At 38.5% G+C, this 27,726-nt stretch overlaps 1 protein-coding gene and 1 long non-coding RNA gene across 7 annotated transcripts in view; both read right to left on the bottom strand.

The window, feature by feature from the left end:
* LOC126299438 (carnosine N-methyltransferase-like) overlaps positions 1 to 27,726 on the bottom strand; it is a 686,336-nt gene that overhangs the window by 187,053 nt on the left and 471,557 nt on the right. For 2 of the 4 annotated variants that reach the window (XM_049991346.1, XM_049991345.1), the window contains exon 2: positions 6,617 to 6,701. In XM_049991346.1, coding sequence (XP_049847303.1) covers positions 6,617 to 6,696 — 80 coding nt within the window. In that variant the 5' untranslated portion in view covers positions 6,697 to 6,701. Of the gene's footprint in view, positions 1 to 6,616; positions 6,702 to 6,813; positions 7,514 to 7,561; positions 7,652 to 27,726 lie in introns of those variants that run through there. The other 2 variants (XM_049991343.1, XM_049991344.1) reach the window with 2 other exon arrangements.
* On the bottom strand, positions 1,131 to 6,448 carry LOC126299442 (uncharacterized). 3 transcript variants are annotated; one of them, XR_007552811.1, is made up of 4 exons: positions 5,846 to 6,448; positions 5,573 to 5,785; positions 5,317 to 5,437; positions 1,131 to 1,521 (listed from the first exon to the last, which is right to left on the bottom strand). It is a non-coding gene; the product is annotated as an uncharacterized LOC126299442 (long non-coding RNA). The 3 variants fall into 3 exon arrangements; XR_007552810.1 differs by having other exon boundaries at positions 5,573 to 5,773; XR_007552812.1 differs by having other exon boundaries at positions 5,573 to 5,773; positions 5,854 to 6,448.

Below are 27,726 nucleotides of genomic sequence, written 5' to 3'. Positions count from 1 at the left end.
ACGATAGTCTGCTAGTTTTAGTGAAAAATCATTCTGAGTATTACCATGGCATAAGTTTGATAGATATAACAAATACTGGTCTGGAAGTGTTGAAACTTTCAATTATGAAAGAAAGACACTTCTTACAAGTGTTATGTATTTTAACTACAGCACTGCAATACATATTACACAATCTCCCTTTTTTAAAAAAGAAAAAAATAATCCATTATGGTTGATATGAAATAGTGACAGCCATAATGACAAAACTATAGTACAATTCAAATTACTTGTTAGTTGAAACTTCACACCTTGGTACTTAGTTTCTCCACACGGAGCTTGCAATGTGACACAATAGCTGCAACTGCCAATGCAACAGACTTTCAGTTGACTTGCAGTGTATGTATACAACCATTTACCAGGCAGTGCTAGATCCTCGTTTTAATTGCAACCAGCTACAGCATGCAAAAATGAGTCCACCCCTTATACAAGTTTTCACAAGGATGGAGCTGACAGCCAGTTTGGCAACATACAGTGCCAAGCAATTTAAATCAGATTGCAAAACAAACAAAAAATACAGGCATTATTTTCATTTATAAATGCCAGTTATGTGAGCCACAATTCACCTCAAATAGTCAAAGCTGTCACACCTACCCATATAGCCTATATATGTGTGTGGCCTGTACATGTATAAGAAATTTATTTTAAGGGAAGAATAACCATAATAATAGTAGTAATAATAATAATAATAATAATAATAATAAAATAATAATAATAATAATGTGGTAATATGTATAAAAATTGCAATTTCCTTTTCTGTGGCTAATATGTCATAATTGTGTGTGATCAGTGCTAAAGCAACATTACCTTTTCTAAAATCCACACTGTAATTAACTGTATGTAGTGTATGTTAGAAATACATAAAAAATAGGTAAGATACTCTTGCAAAGACTGAATGAGGCAAACTGAAAAAAAACTACTGATACAACTCAAACTTTAAGTGAGGATGGAGTGCGCTGTGATGAATGGATGTAGTGAAGCACATGGACCAGTCACAGTTCCTCATGTTAATTAAAATTTTCTTCACTTTCCTATTTATATAAAATTTCAGGCAAGCAGCAAAGGAAAATACAATAGGAGGCTGAAAAAGTTTATATTCCAAAGAGGAGTTTTTATTTAGAAACTTGTTTTGTATGAAGTTTAAGAGAATTACATAGTTTCTTCTGCTAATAACCTAAATATTTTTACTATTACACAAATTCAGTACATGGGCATCATGTAGCCACTTCTTTAACCTGTCAACTGACCAATGCCTTGTTATGATTAAATATCATACAAACATTCTCTGGAACACGTAAATAACTAGCTAAATGCAGTACACATTGTTTAATTTGTCCTTATGTTATTTTCCACTGTTATGTAGAATTCACTGGTGGTGATGACTGAAGATTTCAGTCTGTTAACACCTGTGTCGCTCAGAGGGAACTGACTCCTACTTGCTTCATAGTTTTCATTAACATTTAAACAACAGCAACCTGAAACAAACTATTGCCAGCGTTTTTGAAATAGTGGGTCATGCAAAACATAATTATGTTTCTGAGTACACTGATAAATGATTTGACAGTTACATAATACACAAATTCATATGTATTTCCACCTACAGAAACTCCAGAAATAGTTGCTTTAACTTTAATATATGAGATGCAGGAAGTTAGTTCGTCAGTAAATTATGAGGAAGCAGCCTACCATACAATTACCTTTGGTATTAAGAATAAAAGTTATATAATGGAAATTATCCCCTCCTACCCCTTTCAAGTTGACTAACATCAAATCCTGCAGCAATAAAATTAAACAAACAAACAAAAAATCTCAATGAACATATATGGTTCAGTTCCAGTGGGCAGGGTGTAACATGATCACAAAACTACATCCACATTCCGTAAATCTCTGAAGTGCATAGTGGAAAGTACTTCGCATTGTACTAGCTATTACGATTTCTTTCCATTCCATTTAAGTACGGAGTGCAGAAGAACAGATTGCTTAAACATCCCTACATTTGCTGTAACTTGTCTCATGTTGTTATTGAGGCAGGAGTCATTTGTAGGAGGTCGTAGTATATTCCTTGATTAGTCACTGCCGACTGCGGTGGCCGAGCGGTTCTACGCGCTTCAGTCCGTAACTGCGCAACTGCTATGGTCGCACGTTTGAATCCTGCCTCGGGCATGGATGTGTGTGATGTCCTTAGGTTAGTTAGGTTTAAGTAGTTCTAAGTTTTAGGGGACTAATGACCTAAGATGTTAAGTCCCTTAGTGCTCAGAGCCATATGAACCATTTGATTAATCACTTAAAAGCTGGCTCTTGAGACTTTGTAAGTAGCTTTCATAGAATAGTTTGTGCCTATTGCAGTTCAGTTTTTTCAGCATCTCCGTGATGCTCTCCAATGGGTCAAACAAACATGGGACCATTTGTGGTGGATTTCTTTGCATACGTTCAATATCTCCCGTTAGGCCTATCTAGTATGCGTCCCACACATTTGAGCAATATTTGAGAATCGTCTGTACCAGTGTTATGTGATTGTGTTTATTTGTGTTAAAAGATAAAGAGCTGCACTATTTACCGCCACTCTTAGTTGCATGAGAAACTTGACAGCTTTCGAAAATGCATCTACAAATAGGTTGGGCCAACCGTATAAAGCAAAACATGTTTGGAAACTGAGAAAAGATCTCAGGAGCATTGTGTTGCTTATTAGATGGTGCTCTTTCTACACCATTTTTAATTTTAATTTGATTTTCCAATCTTATGCTCCACTTTGTGGAAGCACAGTTGTGTTTGCAGGTTGCAGTATCCATTTGCATTGGTGACTGATCTTTTAAATTTAGAGAGGTAAGGGAAGAGAAAAATGACTGGGTGGTGTATTTCAGTATATATGTAACTCCATTCCATGTTGTACTATGTACTGAAGCTGTAAATCAGTATTATTTGTGTATGAATGCATAGTGTGTGTAGTAATCATAATAGTTCTTATGAAAATGAGCTGAAGGTAATTCAGACATTTGTGAAAATGGCATTACAAAAATAATGGCTACAATTCTGAAGTGTTTCAAGTAAATAACACTGAAGCAAAAAAACTTTGGAAATACCCGCTATTACATCCAAGGAAAATTGTTGACTATATTATTGCTCCACCTCTTACAATAAACTAGTTCACATAAACCATTGCCATATGTTATTAGAAGAGTAAAAACTATTTAATCAATTTTATTATTGCTTTTATGTCCAACCAGCCGAGTTTATTGTATTCCACTAGCTGCAGTCAGTTTCGAAGCACAAAAGGCTTCATCCTAAGGCACACAGCAGAGTAATAGATGTATTACACATCCACAAGTGTACTTACAACATAAGAAAGTAACTATAGGCCACCATAACTCCAACCCAGTTTCTATATTCAACAGTGTGTAATACAAATTGTTTGTGGCAGAAATTCAAAAATGTCCTGCAAGAGCCTGTTCAAAGAACTGGGCATACTAACTACTGTTTAATTGAATTTCTTCCACATAATTTAACTCTCTTCTGAAGCAAAAGTTCAGTTCACAGAATCAATACTAAAAATGAGAAAACCTTCATAAAGACTTAAAGGCACTCACTTTGGTTCAGAATTGTGTTAATTATGTGGGAGCATACATTTTCAATAACTCGCTGGCAACCATGAACATTTTTGCTGCTAATGAGATATAATTTTAAGTGGAGCTTAAAAAATTTGTTTGTGGTGAAATCCTCCCAGTCCTCTATTTATGTTGACATGGCAGCCACTGTGGTACAATTACTTAGGGTATTTCAACCTTCTAAGCTGTGTACATTTTCTGTCTGCATCTAGTGTAATCAAAAGGTCAAATATGACATTGTGGCATAAAGTGTTTACACATCATGTACCTGAGGCAGGATATGGGAACCAGTCTGGTATTTACATATGTGGATGTGGGAAACTGCCTAAATACCACATCCACACTGCCCAGCACACTGGCCCCCATAATTAATCTGCGATGCACAAGCGATCTGAGGCCAGCGCACCTTCTGGTATCCCGGAACTGCATTCTTTAATGTGTTCAGCTATCCCAGGCTGCCATAATCACCTTCTCTCTTGACAGGGTCAGCAAGTCTCCTCACTGATTCCCGTACACATTCCAAAATTCAAGGCAAATTCAGAATGCAATTGCAGTCATCCACAATATGTTCCCAGAGTTCAAAAACACTATCAAGAGAATTCTTGTGCAACTAACTTGTGGAAGTTTACTAGCTAGTGGACATCCCTTAATGATCTGTGATCATAATAACACGAGCTACCTGCATAAAAAACAAAAGTAATCAATTTGTGTCTTCAGCTGAGAAAGTCATTACATTCAGATGTGTTCATTGGGTACCGTATACTATCAACTGTTTGGCTACAAGCTATGGAAACAAACTGCCAGTAACAGTACACAGTAGAAGGGCCGCCAACACTGCAAGTACTCTTCAACCAAAGAATCTAATGAATTCAAGTCAGGGCATCTGGGAGGCTAAGCTATCAGAGAACTTCAAATATACACTTGTTATGACAACACTTTTTCCAAATACTTAGGCACTCAGAATTATGATAAATCAAAACAGGGGCAGTTTATCACTCTATAATTTACACGTCACTTGACACTTGAGGTGTTTCGAAAGAAAGCTGGCCATACACATTAACAATTTTGTGAAATTGGCATGAAAGCACCTGTGCACAGATCGTACCAAAGAAGCAGAAACATCTGGGTAAACTTAACTGTCAATGGCAATTTGAAATTTGTAACCTCTTTGTGTCTATCTCCTCATGAGATTAACAGATTAAGTTGCTGAAAAAAATATGGAAAAGGGAGCAAGGGGACAAGCATGAATATGATGAGCACTACACACTACTGGCGGTGGTTTCCAAATGTTAATAATCCACTATTTCAGCTAGCCAAGGTTCACATTATATATTTTGTTGCCTTTAAGATAATTATAAATCTTCCGCCACACATATAGTTGTATTTGGTCATAGTTTTAATCTGTGCATTGAAAGCTTGCATTTTTCATTGTGACGAGCAGCAAATTATCACATCCACCCCAACCTTGCCTTTGGGCTACACTAAAAATCAGTATGTCACCAAAGCCTACTTTTCAATGGAGGGGAGGAGGGGTCCAATATCACAATCTATTCACTGTAATTGAGTTTCAAATGATTATATCTAGGCGTATAGCAATTACTGCAGAGGAAAATAAAACTTCCATAAATATATAGTTAGTATTAGTTACTTTTTAGCATTTTTAAGTAGTGAGCTATACCTGTTTTTGATGATCTTCTTGTGAAGCATCAGAAGTCTAATGTTGTTGGGTTGAATTTTCCCAGAAGGTTATACTATACCCAATAACCAATTCAAAGTATCTGTGAGACACATTTTTGCTTCTACGGGACACGTCAGATAAACCACACATTGCAAAGTTCGACTATTTAAATTGTTTGCTATGACATCTATCTACTTGTGCCTTCCAATTAAAAATATTTGTCTAGACTTGGCCCCAAAAACTTAACATGGCTTACTTCTGTCATTTCCTGGCCATTCTGAGTTATTTTATTTTCAACTGTTTCTGGTATTTTAGCTCTAAACTGCATCACGTGGGTCTTTGTTACATTCATTTTCAGTCCACTTTGATAAAACCAGGATTCAAGGTTTTTTGATGTTTTGAATACTATCTGGGATACTTTCTAGGACATTATATTCCATTAGGACTGAGGTGGCATCTGCAAACAAGACTGAATGCACATCATTATTTAATGGCAAGTTATATACAACAGAAACAGGTATTGACTCACTATTGAACCTTGGAGATAAAAAGTCTTCAAGCCTCAGAAGTAATTGCTTCCATTTGTGGTTACTCTATGTGTTCAATCTACCAAATATGACATCAACCACTGCAACTCACAGGCCCTGATACTATATCTTTGTATTTTGAAAACAAGTTATGTGTGATACATTAAAACAAAAGCTTTTGACAGGTCACAGAAAGTTCATGTGACCATTTTACTTTATCTAACGAGGAGCTTATTTTTATCAGTTAATTTGTCTATGTCATGTATAAAGCTTTTCCCTTTCTGGAAACCTACGTGATTTTTCAAGTATTACTGTTTTTATCAGACACTTTTCCATTTGTTTGGTCACAACCTTTCCAATGACTTACAGAATACTGTGCAACAGACAAGTTTGCCTACATATTCTGGTAATAGCTTTTTGAAGATTGGCTTCATCTTATCATATTTCAAGACATTTAGAAAACATTCCTGTTCTAGAGACGTTAATTGTTGTAGTCAATGGGTAGGAAATAATATTACACACAGCATTTACAACAGTGATGGGCATTCCATCGGACCTGCCTGACAGCAGAAATGTCGAAATATTCGAATAACATCATGGAAAAAGTTAACTTTCATTAAGAAAGTTCCATTACACTGCAAAAAATAACAAATTCAGCTTCTACTCCTGCAATTTCTCGGATCTTGTACGAATGTTCATAATATAACCTAGGCTGACGTTGTTCACTGTTGTAGTAAATATATGAAAAGAACATTAAAAAAAAACGCATTTACCTGTAACATTTAAAGGCAGCAACTATTCTTCTGAAATGGACACGTTCTTCTTCATCGGGACTTACGTTCACTTCGGCCATGGTCCCTGTCACATTAACAAAATAACAATTTCAGTAAACTAAGTCGCTATTCAACTAAACAGAAACATGTCAGTTTTTCAGTAATTATTAGTTATTAGTATGATCCAAGAAAACTACTTTTTATGTTCGGCGGTACAAACCCAACGAGTAGCTACACCATCTCCACTAACAACTAAAACTATTTCTAACGATGTTTTCAACTACTGCTTCATATTTACAAACACCACACAATGATGCCCGTGCAGAAACTATACTTCAGATTCGAAGCAGTCAAAGAGTATAGTCGAAAACTCAAAGTTCATAAGAATGCATGTTGTTGGCGTAGTCTTCAGGAGTCCTAGGGCTGGTTTGGTACAGCTCTCCATTTTATCCTGTCGTGTACAAGCCTCTTCGTCTCCGAAGAACTACTGCAACCGACATCCTTTCGAACCGTCTTACTGTATTAATATAGTGATGTCGCTCTACAATTTTTATCTTAAACACTAAATTGGGGATCCCTTCATGTGGCCTGTCAGCAGATCCCCTCTTTTAGTCAAGTTACGCCACAAATTTCATTTCTCTCCATTTCTATTCAGTATCTTCTCATTAGTTAAATGGTTTGCTGGTCTAATCTTCAGCAATCTTCTATAGCACCACATTTCGAAAGTTTGACCATTGTTTGGAAATCGCTTTCCTTATAAACCAATCAGAAAGAACACTAAACAGCCATGTAAAAAGCGATGGTTCACTATAACGATTAAAGTATTTTGTGAAAGGAAAAGGGAAATGTAGCTATTGGCAAGGTCAAGTAGGACCCTGCAGTAGTTACACACTACAAAAACTACTCTCAATTCTAAGTAAGGCTATTAAAAATCAAAGAACATACACATAATGTCAGAAATCAGTAACTTTGACACCAAACAAAACGGTGTATGGAATGTAGTGAAATGAGAGACAGGACAACCAACCACAGAACAAGATAATCTCATTAGGTGGTCATGCCGTAACTGTGTTAGTGATGAACGTGAAGATTTTCTCAACACAATAAATTCAAATGACGAAGTTATCAAGTTACTGAATACTGACATTGAGACCCCCAGAAAAGAAATTGCCACCTTGAAGAAAGAAAACGCGAAGCTATTAAATGAAAAACGACGATGGATCCGTGGAAACAGTGAACCAGTGGAGAAAATCGGCCAAAAAAAGTCAAACTCAAAGTGTTAAAAGTGATATGCAAACCGAAAAAGTTATGATAATGGCGAAAATCGTGTAGAAAGAAATGCAAAATGTGTCGAACCTAGAAATAAATACAAGTGGGTTGCAGCAACGTACAAAAACAAAGGAAGGAAGCATCAAAAACGTGGCAAACAAAGCATCGGAAGTGACTTCTTCATAACTGGTGATTCATAATTAAAAACGTTGCAGTGTCGAATACTAAAATTAGTGTCCGCCCAGGGATAGGTATACATCAATTAAATAATCACCTCAAGAACATGCAGACAATTAAACAAAATGCATTCCTACTGGTACATGACAATGAAAACTACAAAGGTGTATTCGTCCACATTCGGACGAACTCGCAACGAAACAGCAGTGAAGAAGAGATTCTAAACGAAGCAAAAAATGTAATCCGGACGGTGAAAATCGTGTAGCCAGCATCAAAGTTAATTATTAGTAGTATCCTACACAGAAGATCGGTAAGTGATAAATACATTGACAAGATAAACAATCACACCAGAGAGCAGTGCAACAGCCTTTTAGCTGTTCTCTTGGATTCGAATAAATTTATCAGTGATAAATGTGTAAGACAAGATGGGCTGCATCTAAACAGGCTAGGATCGGCAAACTTTAGTACTATATATATTGATATTTGTAAGATCATACTTAGAAAGGGAAACTAGTATGCAGAGATGAGGTTGTAAAAGTTGATAACGAAGTTGAAACGAAAATACACAAACAGCGTTTCAAAACAGACGCCATTAGGAATATCCAAAAAAGTAACAATACATCGGTAATGCACTTGAACATAAATGGGTTAACTTCAAAGTAAACAAATGGCAAAGAAACAAAACTTAACAACTTGCCAATTATTTTGTCAGAAATACCAAGTATCAAGGTTGTATGCTTGAATGAACACTGGTTTGCAAAGATATATCAAAATCTTAAATAATCTTGATAATTTTTGTGTTGCCAGCAGCATTTGTAGGAGTAATTTAACTCGAGGAGGATCGTGCATACTTGTGGAAAGATCAATGGAATATGTGCAAGATTCGATTTCAATTCCTTAATGAACAATGTGTATTTGAAAGCTGCTGTGTAGAATTAGGGCATCATATTGTAATTTTATATGTGTATAGAACTCCTTCCCTGGAGAAACGAAACATTTTTTGTCGAAATTCCAGTGTCAACCAATAAAAGAGTCTTAATAACTGCTGATTTCAACATAGATCTAGCCACTGAAGCCAATAACTCAATAAAATTCATTGATATGGCTTAGATATCGGATTTCAGCCCAAATTTCACTGATTTGACTCAAGTAAACGAAATGTCTGCTACATTCATATAATATTTTAACCAATTACATGTATAATGAGACAAATAAGTTTTGCCTAGATTTAGGACTTTCTGATCATGGTGCTCTGTTTATGGAATTACCTAAAACAATACAACTTTACTAAAAAACAAAATAAAGAAAAACCTACCCCAAACGCCAGTTCAGCAACGAACATGTGAACTTATTCTATCATAGATTAAGTAAGGTGGAGTAGGCTAGAGATCATAGAATTTCTTGCTCTGAAAATTTTGCTACTTTCTTGGAAAACTTCCTACACATTTTTAATGAAATTTTCCCCCTTATTGTACATCAGAGTGAACCAGTCACAATGCAGCAGCATGTGCACATAAGAGCCGAATTATTTATTATTGCTAAGCCTCCATGTTACTAGTGTGAGAGTGACATCATAGTGTATGTGTCACAAATGAACACATTCCACTATTGGTAGAAATAATGCTGTCATGACATATTAACGTCATAGCAAAATCTATAAGCGGTGCTGGTTTATCAATTTCCAACCAAAGATACTGTATGTATCTGAAATGCCACACTGCCATAGACAAACCAAAGCCACTGATGCATTAATAGATTTTGTGATGTCATTGTTTATTTTTTTAAATGAGTTCATTGTTAGAAATAATAGTGACATCATAGCAAAATTCTCAGGTTTGCCGATTTCCAATCAAGGATACTGTTTGTATAAGCATTATCAAACACTATGTGATCAAAAGTATCTGGACACCCCAAAAAATACGTTTTTCATATTAGGTGTATTGTGCTGCCACCTGCTGCCAAGTATTCCATATCAGCGACCTCTCTAGTCATTACACATCGCTAGAGAGCAGACTGGAGGGCTGCGCGGAACTTACGGACTTCGGACGTGGTCAGGCGATTGGGTCAGTTGTGTCATACGCTATACACGAGATTTCTACACTCCTAAACATCCCGAGGTCCACTGTTCCGATGCGATAGTGAAGTGGAAACGTTAAGATCACGTACAGCACAAAAGTATACAGGCCGACCTCGTCTGTTGACTGACAGAGGACGCCGACAGTTGAAGAGGGTCGTAATGTTAATAGGCACACATCTATCCAGACCATCACACAGGAATTCGAAACTACATCACGATCCACCACAACTACTATGACAGTTAGGCGGGAGGTGAGAAAACGTGGAGTTCATGTGGTGCTGGTGTTTAGTGTTTAACGTCCCGTCGACAACGAGGTCATTAGAGACGGAGCGCAAGCTCGGGTTGGGGAAGGATTGGGAAGGAAATTGGCCGTGCTCTTTCAGAGGAACCATCCCGGCATTTGCCTGAAACGATTTAGGGAAATCACGGAAAACCTAAATCAGGATAGCTGGAGACGGGATTGAACTGTCGTCCTCCCGAATGCGAGTCCAGTGTGCTAACCACTGCGCCACCTCGCTCGGTGTGGAGTTCGTGGTCGAACGGCTGCTCATAAGCCATACATCACGCTGGTAAATTCCAAACGAAGTGTAAGGAGCGTAAACATTGGACCATTGAACAGTGGAAAAACGTTGTGTACAGTGACGAATCACGGTACACAATGTGGCGATCCGATGGCAGGGTGTGGGTATGACGAATGCCCAGTGAACGTCATCTGTTAGTGTGTGTAGTGCCAATAGTAAAATTCGGAGGCGATGGTGTTATGGTTTGGTCGTGGTTTTCATGGAGGGAGCTTGCTCCCCTTCTTTCTTTGCGTGGCACTATCACAGCACAGACCTACATTGATGTTTTAAGCACCTTACTGCTTTCCACAGTTGAAGAGCAACTCGGGGCTGGCGATTCCATCTCTCAACACAATCGAGCACCTGTTCATAATGCACGGCCTGTGGCAGAGGGGTTGCACGACAATCACATCCCTGTGTGGTGCACTGGCCTGCACAGATTTTGACCTGTATCCTATTGAACTCCTTTGGGATGTTTTGGGACGGCGACTTCGTGTCAGGCCTTACCGTCCGACATCGATACTTCTTCTCAGTGCAGCTCTCTGTGAAGAAATGGCTGCCATTCTCCAAAAAACCTTCCAGCTTCTGATTGAACGTATGCTAGCGACAGTGAAAGCTGTCATCAAGGCTAAGTGTGGGCCAACACCACATTGAATTCCAGCATTATCTATGGAGGGCGCCACGAACTTGTAAGTCATTTTCAGCCAGGTGTCCGGAGACTTCTGATTACATAGTGTAGCACTAAAGAAAGTACACACATAGAGGGAGCTGGCTAGTATTTCCAACCACACCCAGCACAAGTAAGCCGCCTGCAGAGTATATCACCCATCTAATACTGACCTGTAGAGTGTAGCCACTGCCATATACCCTGCTCTAGCAGTGGCCAAGTAGTTCACAGTATTTTAAATCTAATTATTTCCAACTAGCTTGCTGGCACAAAAGTCACTACTGCTCTATCAGGCATTTAGCGATGGGCCTCCCATTCACAGTAATAACAGCAAACAGGCCCCAACACATCGGTAGAAATATGTAGGCTTCATTGTATATAAGCGTCATTCCCTCCCTCCTTTCTCTCTTTGAATCAATCAGAATTCCACTTTCAAAACTAGCGCTTATGCTTGGGCAACGTCAGTCTAAGTCAGCCAGAGCTCCCAGGCATAATAAGAAGGCATTTAACATGATATACACTGAAGCGCCAAAGAAACTAGTATAGTCATGTGTATTCAAATACAGAGATATGTAAACAAGCAGAATATGGCGCTCAGGTCGGCAACGCATATATAAGACAACAAGTGTCAGGTGCAGTTGTTAGATCGGTTACTGCTGCTACAATAGAAGGCTATCAAGATTTAAGAGAGTGTGAACGTGGTGTTACAATCGCCTACAAGCTATGGGACACAGCATCTCAGAGGAAGCGGCGAAGTGGAGATTTTCCTGCACGACCATTTCACGAGTGTGCCGTGACTATTGCACTATTATTTGTGAATGTGTGAGATTGCTGGAAGGCATGTACAAACTTTTGAGTAGGAGAGCTACCAGTCCTTCTATGTCCATCACATTGGTAAGGTTAGTGTGCCTTTCCTTCAAACGTGTGCAGGAGTGGCACAATGCAACGAAACTACTATAATCGCTACTCCCCCACCCCTACATTTGAACCCTACTGGACATATGCGGAAAAATTTAGCAACAAATACAATTGTGCAAGTACAGTGACGATAGGCGAAAACTGATAGTGCTCACAGGCAGAATAAAAAGACATATAACACGAAATAAATGTCAATTTACTTAGTAAGCAATCTGTTAGAGCATTTGTGCAATGCACTTTTCGCGAAAAGACTATTGACAATTGACATTTATTACAATATTAGTGTCCAACGTCACTGTGAAACTCATAAACAATCCGAAGTATAAGTACACATCCTTGCAATTCAAATGAGACTGGGCAATGGCCACAGTGCAGGGAAATAAGCTATTCCTACTTACCAAGTCATTGACCCACAGAGATCACGACACCTGTGGCAGTACATAACAAACTGAGGCTGTAGAGAGCTGCAGCATTTACCCATCATCTGTCAGTAAGCCTATGAACAATTTTGGACTTTGTGCTGCAAGTCACTGCAGGACATACAGGCGGCGCTGTCAGTACTGTCGGCGCAGCAGCCGATCCCAGTGACTGCGAGCGCCGACTCTGGTGCTGGGAATACTGGCCAGGCTTCCCAATATCTCTGAAGGAGCACTCCCCACGTACATGAAACCTCTATCCCTGGTGAAGAACCGCCACAGCCTCAGCGTGCGCACATTGGTTAACAGTAAATGCAGGAAATCTTCCTACATGTCAGGAAACCCTGCCGTCTGTTTTGCTAGCAGTAATGGTCAAGATATTTCTTCCCTCATCCATGACCGCAACATATGGAACAGAAAGGCCACTCAGTAATAAGTAAACGAAACAAGAGCCGAGGAGTACACACAAATTGGAGACGACATTCGTAATCTCAGGGAGCAGGTGCTTGATAAGGCAGATAATGTGGCATCTGGCAGTGACGTGTGACAGCCAGTGGATACACATACAGAACATCCCTCTCCTCTAAATAACGAGAATAATACCATCAATTACATGCTACTAATGGTAGCAGAGTTTCCCATGCAGCAGGAATTTATTAAGTCGCTTGTTCTAAGAAAAACGTTCTGAGACAAATATGCAGTAACTTGTGTCATTTTAAACACTGTGATGGGACCACTAAATAAGTTTTGGTTAGATATGCAGTGGTGAACTACGTAGGATGTAACACAAGAGACGTCCATACTCTACATCCTACAAAGAAAAAAAACGACGACTGGAACAGAATAGGTATTGTACCTGTGTGGTTTATAAGGTTGCAGGCATCACTTCATAGCAGTGAATCTTTTGTTGCTTGTAGAGATGCTTTAAAACACTCATTACTAAGTAGAAGATTTTTCCTGAAATTAGTATTGTAACACTGAACGTTTTACTGGTAGTTTCAATCAACACGCTTGTATTACATGAACTCAAACTGGGCAATGCTCTTCTCACAGAAACACTATTGAGAACTGACACTTGTAGGCAGTGTACATTTTGGATAAGTGAAATTAATAGGACTCGTCTAGATAGACGATTTCTTATATAGCTCCATTTTTGTGAGTGGCACAAGGTACCATATGGAGTATCTGGTTATTCTAAAACAAATTGGGAAGAGACGTTATGGTCATGTGATTCTCTTACAAGCAATAAGCGACCACAATACGACTGTCAGTATCACTGTTTTTGTAATCAATTTCTACTTTAAATAAATAAAAGTACAGTCATGAAGTGCATAGTTTTGTAACCTATATCACTCCTAATTGTCTTTTCTTAAAGCAGAGTATCTATATATGGTACATCATCCTACCATTACCAAATACTCCATTACAAATACAATCTTCTACAGCATACACACACACACACGTCTAAACCATAGCACTTATATACTCTAATTTCAGCAGTAATAACTGGAAAAGACGTCATCATTACGTGATCAACATACAAGCTGATTTTACATCCCATTTGCAAATTGCAGAACGACATTAGGACTACATGTACAAAAACTTTAGTAGATAATGGTCTATGACTGCTCAACACTTTGCCTCCTTCATGCATCAGCAAGGTATATTTTGTCCTCTAACTTTGCCAGCAAGGCAGTCAGGCCATCTAGAGATGTATTGCTGTTCTTTGCGGTCCCAGATTTATTATCATTTGTTGGTAGTATATTCTTAACACTAGCAAAAGAAACCTCTGGGCAGATATTTCATACCATACTGATTTTGAAATGTGATTTGCTTATCATGAATAGACAGCCATCCAGATGTACAAAATAGAATATCGCCAGAATATAGTCTAGAGCAAAATCATCAGCATTACTATTTGGTAGTTTGTGTAATCAATTTCCAGATTCCAGAATGAGATTTTCACTCTGCAGCGGAGTGTGCGCTGATATGAAACTTCCTGGCAGATTAAAACTGTGTGCCCGACCGAGACTCGAATTATAGACCTACAGAGCTTAGTTTTATAACCAATCATCAGTCGTGGTTACCTGGAACGTAAGAACCTCCACTCCTGTCAATAGTATTTATTTTAATTTTCTGGAAATTGTTGGTGTAGATCCCATTCTTATGTGTAGGACATGTTATTAAATGTGTAGGACAAACACTGGAATGTGTGTTGGTACAGCAATGTGATCAGAATGACCACCAGCAGCAAATGCTTTTTACTAATGATGATTATTCATATTAGTAGCAAAAACCTTAGGATAAAACTTATGATGGCAATACTTCCAGCCACATTATCTTCTGACCATAGCTTCTAAATGTGATATGACTTTCAATCCAGTTACACTATTTTGTGCAAGCTGTGACGTAAATATCCAGGGCCATACATAGGGTGTGGTGTGAACCCAGCAATGACAGCAACATGTATTTGTTTTGTTTGTATATGTAGAGCTACTCTGCACACCAAAAACGCACACTTAGTGGCATATATTTATTATTAAAGTAACAGTTCCGACGCCTATAAAAAAATGCGAAATGCTACTAGCAATTCCGACAACTCAATGGAGGAACATTATAATGGGACCCTAGCATTTGTCATAATGTGTGGATGACTTTGATATCGTTTTAAGTAGAACTAAGATGTATATTTAGATCAAATAATTCACACACTCTAGTCTTAGGTCCACAGACTTCCGCTTACGCATCTCTGTGGTAGTAAATGTCTCTGAATACGTTATTTTGTATGAGCACACCAAAAGTACGAATTTTCGCAGTCGATTTCCATGTTAAATAATTGAAACTATAGGCAGATAGATAGTTTACTGCATTACGCCACCATATGTCAAACATAGTTTAGTCGATGATTTGCACTCGTAATAAAAAATCTGTGAGTAGAGACCCAAGTTGTCAGGACTTTCTATCGTACTGTCTAGGTCTAGATGTAATTACACACTATTTTATGAGTGTTCTGCGTTGCAGATACCCCAAGGTCAAGGGTAGTAAGGATGTGATCTTTTTTCTGTATGCATGATCCCATCCACAACGCATACTGATGGAGGAAATTCACTCTAAAGTCGGCCAGGTGCACTTCATATCAAGAGTGTAATTGGTTGTGGTAATAATAATGGTGTATGATGGTAAAATCTTAAACATTAAAACCATAAAATACAGACAGGATCTAGCGAGGTGGCAGATGGAGCTATCGAAAGATCCTGGCAATACAGCTGTGAGAGACGTAATCTACCACACAGTGGCAATGAGATATGGTCAGTGCCTGTGCAGATATCATTTTCGACAATTTCTCTCCAACATGTGGTAATTCTCCTCCAAAACAGTCCATTGTATATGTGTTGAAAACAGTAAATTTCTCATTACCGATACTGCTATCGCCATCAATTCTTAGAAAAATGGTGAAATGTAGCTTAAATGGTTTAAAAATGAGTAAAACACAGAGAAATGGTATCAGGAGCTGATGTAGATGTTATGTAGATGAAATGTATGCTATCCATGACGAGCACAGAGCTCATTCTATCCCCTTCCAGCAAACTTCTTGTGAGTTCATCTGTAGCAGAGTCAATATATCACTATTCCAGAAGAACGACATAACTGTCAAAATGAAAAATTTACGAGAAATACAGAATTACAACCGACATTGTCTGAAGACTTCATTAAGCAACAGTAAAATTATCTGTGGAATTGAAACTAAGGCTAACTGTGACACTAAGTGTTCCCTACAAAACACAAAAATTATTTCTTTTAAATTTCACGTTTTTCACCCACTTGCACGCCTTTTTGCAAATGTTTCATTGTTCTTCTAGCATTAGTAAACAAAATAATATGTATGAACAAAGAGGTGAGTGGAAAAAACTTATATTTATCTCTAAATCATTATTTTATTTGGTCTTTCTTAGATAGTTTCATTGTTGTAATATCATTTTTACTATTCATACCATGTAAATGAAGTTAAATAATAGACTGACAAAGCAACAACGTATATTTATGTTGAAAGAGAATCATGGACACCCTTGTCATATTTAGGACTGATGTTACAGTTAAACAAATTATTTAAATCTCGAATTTTGTTTTCTGGAAGGGTCATTTTCGTATTATTGGCAGGTTTCAATCCAGCTTACTTGCATCTACATGCCCTGTAAACGTCTTCCTCTATACCTTTAAACTTGGCTTGTCCTCACTCGGATTATTTGTAGCTTCTTCTATATTGAAACATCATTTCCCTCCTTACTTTGAAATAATTTACTTTCAGACACTGTGAATATATTTCTATCAACATCCTAAGCCACCTAATGAACCACTCCATTGCTCAAAGCTTTAATATCGTTAAAAATCGGGCCACCTAGTGAACCAGTCCATCGCTCAAAGCTTTAACATCATTGAAATCCGTAAAAAAACATATTTCACTAAGATGCAGAGAATTTCACTCCTGATTCGCATTCCAGATGACGAGCACGTATTTATTGGGTACATAAATTGGCCTGGACTTCTTAGCACTCTTAACCACTCTCTCAACGATGCTATGAACTGTGTCTCTCGCATTCAGAGTGTGACTGCAAATCAAATACTTGAGCATAATGGGCTGAATATCCGGCTGTTGTACCACATACAAGTACACTGCAATCAAATCGAAAATTTTAGTCAATGTGATTTATGCAACAAAAAGAGTTTTTAAAGAATTTTATGTGAATCATAGGGTGCAGTTTTGGCACTTACTTGTTCTTTTGACGTCCTCCACAACTGTTTAAGTTAAATACAAAAATGATCTAAGAAAGTTTCTTAGATAACTGTTCAAGACACAGTAAAGCACAAGTTGCTGTTTCTATTACACCTCTGCTTCCAATTAGCTCGTGCGAAAAAAGCAAATGCTTGTATCGTTTCCAGTCTCTGACACCTGCAACAAGCAACAGATGTAAATCAAACAGATTATGAAAACAATGTATGTGTGGACAATTACTGTGAAATTGTAGTAGTTCTGTCTTAAGTTGTAGAAAAAGACAGAGCTTTGTCCTGTTGGCACTGGTAAGTCAATAACATTCCTGGATATAGTGCATTTGGGATCCACCATGAACAATATTCCCAGATGAAGCACATGGTGGATCCACCCCAAATAACATTCACAGACACAGTTTGTTATGGATCCACCATGAACAGTACCCCTTCCATAAAGCAGGCAGGTCCACCTTTCAGACACTACTCTGAACCCACACTGGGACAGCATCACTGCCGCCTCTCTCACCGCCACCACAATTTCTGTTGCCCCCCAAAGGCGCTTCTGGCGTCTTAACGTCTGTGGGGAAGGGCGTAGTGGGCTTCTATGGGAAGCCGATGAACTAAATATGTGTGTTTACAACAGAATAACAACACTCAGCCTCCACATCAACACATGTAAGTGCGTTTTTTATCAGCAGTTTTGTTAGAGTTGTGTGGGTTGGCATTACAAAGAAGTATCGTTTGTAGATATTTTGGCTGATTTGGGACTCTGTATCACAGCTGGATGGTAAAAAATAAAAACCACACCTGGTAATGTAGGCAAGAAGAGATATATACTGCTTGACAATTCCTAAGGAACGGAGACCTCGTTGGGGAGCAACAATCACAGACAATAATGGAAGACATAAAACACAGTAAATATGTGATATAGGTAGAGTGGTAGATTTATAAAAAAAACAGTACAGATTTCGCCACTTGAAAAACGAGGGTAACAGATGTAAATAACGTTTATGTTTGACACTGGTCAGTCTCCCAATACAAAGGTCAATACTAGACTCCCAGTAAGGAATGTCCCTCCTTCGCACTAATGCCCGTTTTGCACCTGTTATTCATGCTGGCTACCAAACTCTTGAGGAGTTCTTGGGGAATATTTTCCCACTCCTCACTCAAGGCGGTTTTCAGTTTTTGCACAGCTCAGGGAGAGAGTGTTCATTGAGATACACATCCGCCAGGAGCATCCGAGGCATGCTCTATAGGTCTTAGGTATGGAAAGTAAGCAGATCATTCCATGTCTTCAATATCTTCGTTTTCCATTGCGTCTGATACCTCAGCAGTCCAGTGTGGGCAGGTATTGTCGTCCATAAACAGAGAGTCAGGCTCTACTACACCCTAAAGAGATGGACATGATCCAGAATGATCTCTTTGCAATAGTGCTGTGTTGTAACGATACCTCAACATGTAACGGTATTAAAAATGTTCAAATGTGTGTGAAGTGTTATGGGACTTAACTGCTAAGGTCATCAGTACCTAAGCTTACACACTACTTAACCTAAATTATCCTAAGGACAAACACACACACCCATGCCCGAGGGAGGACTCAAACCTCTGCCAGGACCAGCAGCACAGCCAAATACTGCAGCGCCACAGACCACTCGGCTAATCCCGCGCGGCATAACGGTATCACGACCAACTTAAAACGGCAGTCGATGCTAACGTTATACCTCTGTGAGTAAATGTTGAGAAACTTGACCGTGAGATAACCTAATGGAATAGAACAATCAAACTGTGATTCGTTTCCAAAACAATCCAGCAGAGTGTAAACAACAGTAAATAGGTGGGTAAGGAGCAGACGTTCTCCCAGCACAAAAGCAAGTTGCAACATTACGTATTAAAACCGATAGCCAGCCAGCCTAATTAGGCATTCTTGTGTCAAGCAAAATGATACAGCAGAAGGCAGTGCTAAGGCTCATCTAACCTTCCTTGACATACACACTAAACGCTTTCCTCATATCAGTTCATACTACAACACAGTAAACTCCCCTTTCAAATAAATGTACTACTAATAAACAAATGGCTATTGAGCTATAGTGAATAGTAACATATGACTCTCGACAACACATAACTTAAATGAACTAGGTGTAACAGTTTCTAAACCCATTAAGCGACACACAGGAAACTAGTAGCAATACTGAACAGGGAAAAGTTTGAAATGATTCTGAATTTAAATCAGAAGGTCCGCTAATGATCATAATTTATAACTTCATAGCTTAGTGCAGGGCCTCTATGGTTGTGCATTAACCAACTTGCATTAGAATAGATAACACAGTAAATAGTTTTTTCTCAAACTTGGACTGAAGCAACCAAACAGAATGCAAATCTAACTACACTGGCTCTGAAGGAGCCTTTGAATTGCTTCATCAACTAACTAGTGTAGTACATGAGGACCCTTAATCTTTCATGGTTTGGACAACCAGGCTCATTAACAGAACTACATCAGTATGTATTGGAAATGGTAAGTATTCTTATCATTAATTATTAATTAATTAAAACACAACAAATTACAGCCATTTAAATAAAAAATGTGTTTTCATAAGAAGTCTTTGGACGTACTCAAAAGTATAATTATCTGGACAAAAGGCAATACAACAATAAATTCAAGTTCAAACACTTTCTCATAATAAATTAGGACACTAAGATAGGATTCCTGTCCAGGTTTGTGATTTGGGATAACCACAGATGTAAAATAGAGTTTTTAGCAACACCACATTTATTATTACAAAATAAACCAAATTTCACGAATACCTGGTCCATTTACAGACTGACAAATATAGACAATTTAGTGGAAGGCCAGTGGCACATGTGGCGCAATTTGCAATGGCTATGGACCTGGCGGCGATGCATTCATAACAATACTGTTGGCCTCGTCCTGTTATATATCTTCCTGGCGACGGAATTATATTTTTATAGGACCAAAGTCCATGTCATGATAATGGTATCACCAAATGCAGAATCTGAGGCTCATAAATACTGCCCTTAATCTCTTCTGGGCTCAAATTTCCTGGAATATGAGCCACAATTATCCATTACTACTAGCAACACGATAACCACAGCACTGCTCTGCCAAGACTCCTTACCCATCAGAAAGGACGAGGTGCCACTTGTGTGTCAAATTGTACAAATGGCTCTGAACACTCTGGGAGTTAACATCTGAGGTCATCAGTCCCCTAGAAATTAGAACTACTTAAACCTAACTAACCTAAGGACATCACACACATCCATGCTCGAGGCAGGATTCGAACCTGCTCAGCTGAGCAGTCATAGCGTTCAGATTTCCGTACCGGCATGTTCACAGGAACTCAGTCCGCCAGTTCACCTGATGATGGTGACATGTACGATCGCCGAAATATTGTGCCCGTTGGACACTGTAGACCGGCAATACACCTGTGGACATTTTTGATAGTCACGAATATTTTCGCATGCCGAAATTTTTTGCTGAGGAATGCAGAATGAGGATTGAGGCAGCTAGTTCCCCACTTATCTGCCAGATTGTTTTCAAGAAGAATATTTTCGTGCTACAACTGGATCCTTTTTCCGCTGCTTCCTCTCTGTTCCCTACTATAGCAGCGTATGCAGCTTACCTGACACGAATTCTACACTGAATAACCAAAGAAACTGGTAGACCAGCCCAATATTGTGTAGGACCCACGCGACCACACAGAAGTGCTGCAACACGACGTGGAATGGACTCCACTAATGGCTGAAGTAGTGCTAGAGGAACTGTCACCACGAACCCTGCAGGTCTGTTCATAAATCCCTAAGAGTACGAGGGGTTGCAGATCTCTTTTGAAAGGCATGTTGTAAGGTATCCCAGATAAGTTCAATTATGTTCATGTTTGGAGAGTTTGGTGGCCACAGGAAGTGTTTAAACTCAGAAGAGTGTTCCTGGAACCACTATGTAGGGATTCTGTACGTGAGGGCGTCGCATTGTCCTGCTGGAATTGCCCAAGTCTGTCGGAATGCATAATGGACATAAAAGGATGCAGGTGATCAGACAGAATGCTTATGTACGTGTCACGTATCTAGACGTATCAGGGGTCCCATATCACTCCAACTGTACACGTCCTGCACCATTACAGGTCCTAACCAGCTTGAACAGTATCCTGCTGACATGCAGGTCTATGGATTCATGAGGTCTCCGTACCCGTACATGTCCATCCCCTCGATACAATTTGAAAAATAATTTGTCTGACCAGGCAACATGTTTCCAGTAATCACCAAGGGTTCACGAGTGGCCCTTCGGCTCTGAAAGCCCATATTAATGATGTTTCGTTGGATGGTTCTCACACTGACACTTGCTGATGATGCAGCACTGAAATCTGCAGCAATTTGCGGAACGGTTGCACTTCTGTCACGTTGAACGATTCTCTTTGGTCATCGTTGGTCCCTTTCTTGCAGGATCTTTTTCCGGCTGTAGCGACGTCGGTGATTTGATATTTTACTGGATTCCTGATATTCTCGGTACACTCGTGAAATGGTCGTACAGGAAAATCAGCACTTCATCGCTACCTCTGAGATGCTGTGTCCCATCGCTCGTGCGCTGACTATAATACCATGTTCAAACCCACTTAGAACTTGATAACCTGCGATTGTAGTAACAGTAACCGATCTAACAACTGCGCCAGGCACTTGTCTTATATAGACGTTTACAACAGCAGCTCCGTATTCTCTGTTTACCTACTCGGTATTTGAAAAGGACTCTCTGCACCAATTTCCTTGCCGCTTCACTGTATAAGTTAGCAACTTTTTGACAATTTATTTATAAATTTTGGCACATTTATATACTCTGATGCACATTATAAATTGCAAATAAGTGCATATAATATAAGTTTGACATAATACCGTTTGGTCTGAGTTTTTCTCAATACTTTGCTCAGTTCATCGAAAACGCCTGGCTTATTATTTTTATCATAAGCGAGTGAAGAAGTTATTAGAAATATTTTACTGTATTTGCAGTCTTTCCAGTTTCACATTTGACACTAATTTTAAGTTCTTTTTTGGCATATTAAGACCCCTTTTAGCCCTTTTTTGTTTCTGAGGTACCACTTTGGGCATATTTTTCTAGGTTTGAAGTGCTCATTATACGGAGACAGTGCGTCATAAAGTATTATTTGTGAAAAGTGCAGACAAAAACATAGTTTGGTTACCTCTGCATCCTTATGATGACATTAGAACCCTTGCCAAGTGATCACAACGTCTGTAAAGCTACGTTTACGTCTCAGTACGGATATTACGTTCATATGTTACTGCATAAGTACAACAAATTTGAACCTCTGGATCTTGGTAACGGATAATGATATTGAAAAATTTTTCGAAGTACCCCAAGAATATTATCTTAGGAAAATATGGACAAATTTTCGACATTATGCCATGAACAGAAGCTATAAAAGTGGACATCCCCACAACCGGCACTTTCCATATCCAAAAACCGGAGTTTTGCGTGTTTTTTTCGAGAATGCCCCATTAACCAATGGTGATCTTTCAAGCCATCTGAGATCCAGCCTAGATCACACCTAATGCAAGAGACCCAAACGATTTGCTTAATTTGCCTGGGCTGGAGTACGTATCTAATGTTTGAATATTAACCCTACACTATAGGATATCTGCCGTGTGCCAATTCTTTCAGTAGGTATACAAATGGTCGTTAGGCCGAGAACCGTTAAAAACAGTTGACCCCTTATTTCTATGATCATTAGAATCCAAGATATGAGCCCGTGAAAATTCGATTTTTTGCACATGGCTTTTTGGATCGTATTGGTACTGTACAGTGCATTATCGTGCACAGACTGATTGCATTTGTGAAGAGATTTTTAGTTTTTAATAAGAAATTATATTTATTCCGTATTTCATCCAAATGAGCACTTTTTGTGTATATCCAAAATTCCTGAAATTGCGTTGTGTTTAAATCATGTCAAATCTTCTTTAAAGTAACAATCAGATTGGGTTGCTGTATTTGAAGATTGGGCTCAATCACAGATCTTGCCTTGGGCCCAGTCCTCGCTCTCAGCAGCACTGTGGACAGAGTATTCCTGTGTCATGTAAGAGGTTACAAGTGTGTGAAGCAGTACATTTTGTTGTAGAAGTTTGTTAAACAGCACTGTTGTGTTTGATATTCGATTCTCATTTGAAAGAAAGAAAAGGGCCATTTGCAACACGCAACAATAACATGAACAGCAGTCCTCAGAAGAAGAGAGTATATAGGTTATTTCTTCATATTATTCTTTTTCGGATAGAATGTCGGAATCTACATCTCAAAAAGAAGCAGAAAAAAAGATATCATACGTTTTCCAAGCCCTTATTTTGAATCAGTTGTTACTCAATGGGTAATTGTAGATCACAATTTCCTTTCAGGTATAAGAATTACTTTGTATAAAAACCATAAAGTTGTTCCTCAGGCAGCGACACGGAAATCTCTGGATGTAGGGCATAGTAGTTGTGATGTGATGATGGTGAAGTAAGTAATGACGCCTTTGGACAAATAAACAGTGTAGCTGCTAACATATGTATTGCTCCAAATGGTATGGTATGGAGTAAAAGTTCTCCAGTGCAAATAACAAACCTGCACACACTTGGGCAAAATTGTACCATTAGCAGAACATCTCTTGAGTAAAAACCTAACTGTTACGGGAACAATAAAGACGAATAAAAGAGAGACAAGTAAATTCAAGTCTGTTTGCATTTATGGATGATATGCTACTCGTTAGTTTTTCGACAAAGATAAACAAGTGTACAATGCTTCTAAGTATCATGCATCATGCATCATGATAACTTCATAGATAAAGTACACCCAAAACCGAAGTGTGAGACAGTGATATTTCATAACCAAAAGAAGGGTGGTGTGGATGTTATGGATTGGCTGGCACGCAATTATACATACAAAAGAAAAACTAAACACTGGCCCAATAGCTCTCTGGTGCAAAATGATGGCATATGTACTCTAAATGCCTTCATTCTGCATGTAATACAACATCACATTTCACAAAGGATTATGGAGAGGAAGAGACTTTTCATCAAATAACTTTCATTGGATTTGATCCAGTTATTAATGATTAGAATAACTTCTAACCCTTCCTACAGAAAAACTTATTAATGATTATGGAGCAGTTCATTACTATCCCTCAAACATGATTCAGCATAATGTAATTTGTTCAAAGTAAATTATTCAGGATTGAAGGTATATTCTTTTTAACTGGAGTAAACTATTCAAGTTACCTCACCTGTCTTACATTATATCAATAAAGTTACAAGAAAATATTTACTGATGATGATGCCAGAAAAATTCTTTTTTCCATTTAAAATCTCGTATTAGACAGAACAGAGCCAACGGACCCAGGGCATGTAAATGTATGAACAATATAGGTCAAACATTGAAGTAGGAGGACGAAGAGAGAATCAGCACACTTTTCGGGTTGCTTACATCAGGGGCAAGCATACATTCAGGAGTAAATCTACTGTTCTCTTTTGATTGATGGGTCCTTAACCTATTTTTCTGCTAAGAGGATTAAGACTACCTGGAGACAATCCATCCTTTTGATTGTCAGGTTATGACCCACTGGTGTAATTCTTCCTTTTCATTGACAGATCCTTACCCTATTGTTCCCCCACCCTGCCCCTTCCGCCACCCCCTAACCTCCTCTTGCCCAGACCTCTCGGAACTCCCCTCGCCAATACAAGCACACTTTTGATAGCAATATCATTGAATAATTAATTAAATCGACCACTTAATTAAATCTACCCTATGGGAAATCCCCCAGCCCTCCCAGTTCCATCACCCTCCTGAAATTTTGTGGGACAAATAATCAGTTGATTGGCTATTTAGAGTGAAATGGATTGCAGTTTATGGTATACTGTTTAAACAATATACAGAACATAGTTCATTTACTTAAATAATTTGATGGGAAATCGATTTAGTGTATGGCATATTGTTTAAACAATTTAGTCAATATTTGGAATATTGTTTATTTATTTATGGCATTGTATGGAATACAGTTTATTTATTTATTAAAAGATTTTTGTGGGAAATCGATTGCAATCTATGGAATATTGTTTTAACAATTTAGGCAAATTGTGGAATAGTGTTTATTTAAACAATTTACAGGGTACAAGATGGTGTATGGAATACGGTTTATTTAAAGAATTTGTCAGGCAATCAATTGTAGTATGATATATTTAAACAATTGCTAGACTTTTTTATTCTGATCATGCTTGGAAACACTGAGTAGGTTTAGTTTATATTTGTTGCTGATATCAGGGATATTAAGGCTCTTAATATTTATTTTTTTCACTTTTCGAAGCACATTGTTGTCTAAGCACTGACAGTGAAATCAGAACAATTAGATATCTAAAAGTTGTCTCTGTCTTTCTCAAGAAGCCACTTCCTGATTGTCTTTGTGAACCAACATACTAAAATATGCAGACGGGATTTGCATCTCTCCTCAGAATACAGTGTTCCTATTAGGTAGTACTGGAGACAAGGGGAGATCAGGAGCAATCTCGATATCCAAAATAGAATGAAATAAGTCATTTGCAGTACCCTTTCAAACTAATTGTTTAATAATTTACAACAGTCAAACAGATTGATTAAAACACTCACCTCCATCTTACGATGATCCACCTTCATAATAAAAAATATTTTCAACATTTGAGTATCACACACAAACATCATGCAAATCAAGAAATGAAATTTCCACCACAAATAGTTCATAGCACTAAATATATCAGATGTTTTGTACGCACCAATGTTTGAGAGCACAAACACCCTTCTCCACCATAACGTTCCACAAAGCATATCTGATGAAAAAAAAGATTCCTACTAATCACACAAACCAGTGATCCCGAGGCACTCGCCATACACCATCTACAGCGTAGCCCCTGTCTGCTCCAGCCAAGAGAGAGACTCATACCGAACACATGCATGCATGCAATACAACAATCAGAGACAGTAAATTGATCGATCAGGAATTTGACATTGCGATTGGGTTTCTAAAAGTACTGTAGAATTCCTCAATTGGTTCTCTCTGCTACATTCGGGAGGAGTGTGGAAGGTGCATTCTTTGCAAATGTCAGAGGCTGAACTAATCCATTATTTCCAGGTGCTGACATCTCATGACCACCCTTGCAGGCGGCCGTGGTGCACTGCAAAAAAAGCAGCTTCGGCTTGGTCGTAGACAGTAGTTCTAAACAATTCCACCCCGACATAGACCCACCAGTTTAAACAATCTGCTTCACCCAGTCTGTGGCACAATGTTGTTGACCATACGCCTCGAATTTCTCATGCGAAATATAGATTCCTCGCGTTTATACGAGTTATTTTCGAAGATAGAAGAATTCCGACAATACACCCGTCTTCACATCGCTAAAGCATCGTTACTTGTTGTGAAAGTTCTGCACAGGACTTACAACAATATTTGTTTATCGTTCATTCAGGTTGTTTAGAATTTCTTTGTTTTAAAATTTTCGCATATTGGTACTATATGCTAAACTCGGATTGGAATGTATACCGCAGAGATAGGCTGGACAGTGAAGGGGGAGGCGTGTTTATAGCGATAAGAAGTGCAATAGTATCGAAGGAAATTGACGGACATTCGAATTGTGAAATGATTTGGGTGAAGGTCACGGTTAAAGCAGGCTCAGACATGGTAATTGGATGTCTCTATAGGCCCCCGGGCTCAGCAGCTGTTGTGGCTCAGCACCTGAAGAATAATTTGGAAAATATTTCGAGTAGATTTCCCCACCATGTTATAGTTCTGGGTGGAGATTTTAATTTGCCGGATATAGACTGGGAGACTCAGACGTTCATAACGGGTGGCAGGGACAAAAAATTCTAGTGAAATATTTTTAAGTGCTTTATCTGAAAACTACCTTGAGCAGTTAAACAGACTCGTGGCGATAACATATTAGACCTTCTGGTGACAAACAGACCTGAACTATTTGAATCAGTTAATGCAGAACAGGGAATCAGCGATGATAAAGCGGTTACTGCATCGATGATTTCAGCCGTAAATAGAAATATTAAAAAAGGTAGGAAGATTTTTCTGTTTAGCAAAAGTGACAAAAAGCAGATTTCAGAGTACTTGGTGGCTCAACACAAAAGTTTTGTCTCAAGTACAGACAGTGTTGAGGATCAGTGGACAAAGTTCAAAACCATGGTGCAATATGCGTTAGATGAGTATGTGCCAAGCAGGATCGTAAGAGATGGGAAA

This window comes from Schistocerca gregaria, chromosome X (genome assembly GCF_023897955.1).
Source record: "Schistocerca gregaria isolate iqSchGreg1 chromosome X, iqSchGreg1.2, whole genome shotgun sequence".
Lineage (NCBI taxonomy): Eukaryota > Metazoa > Arthropoda > Insecta > Orthoptera > Acrididae > Schistocerca > Schistocerca gregaria.
This window is presented reverse-complemented; position numbering and strand designations above follow the sequence as displayed.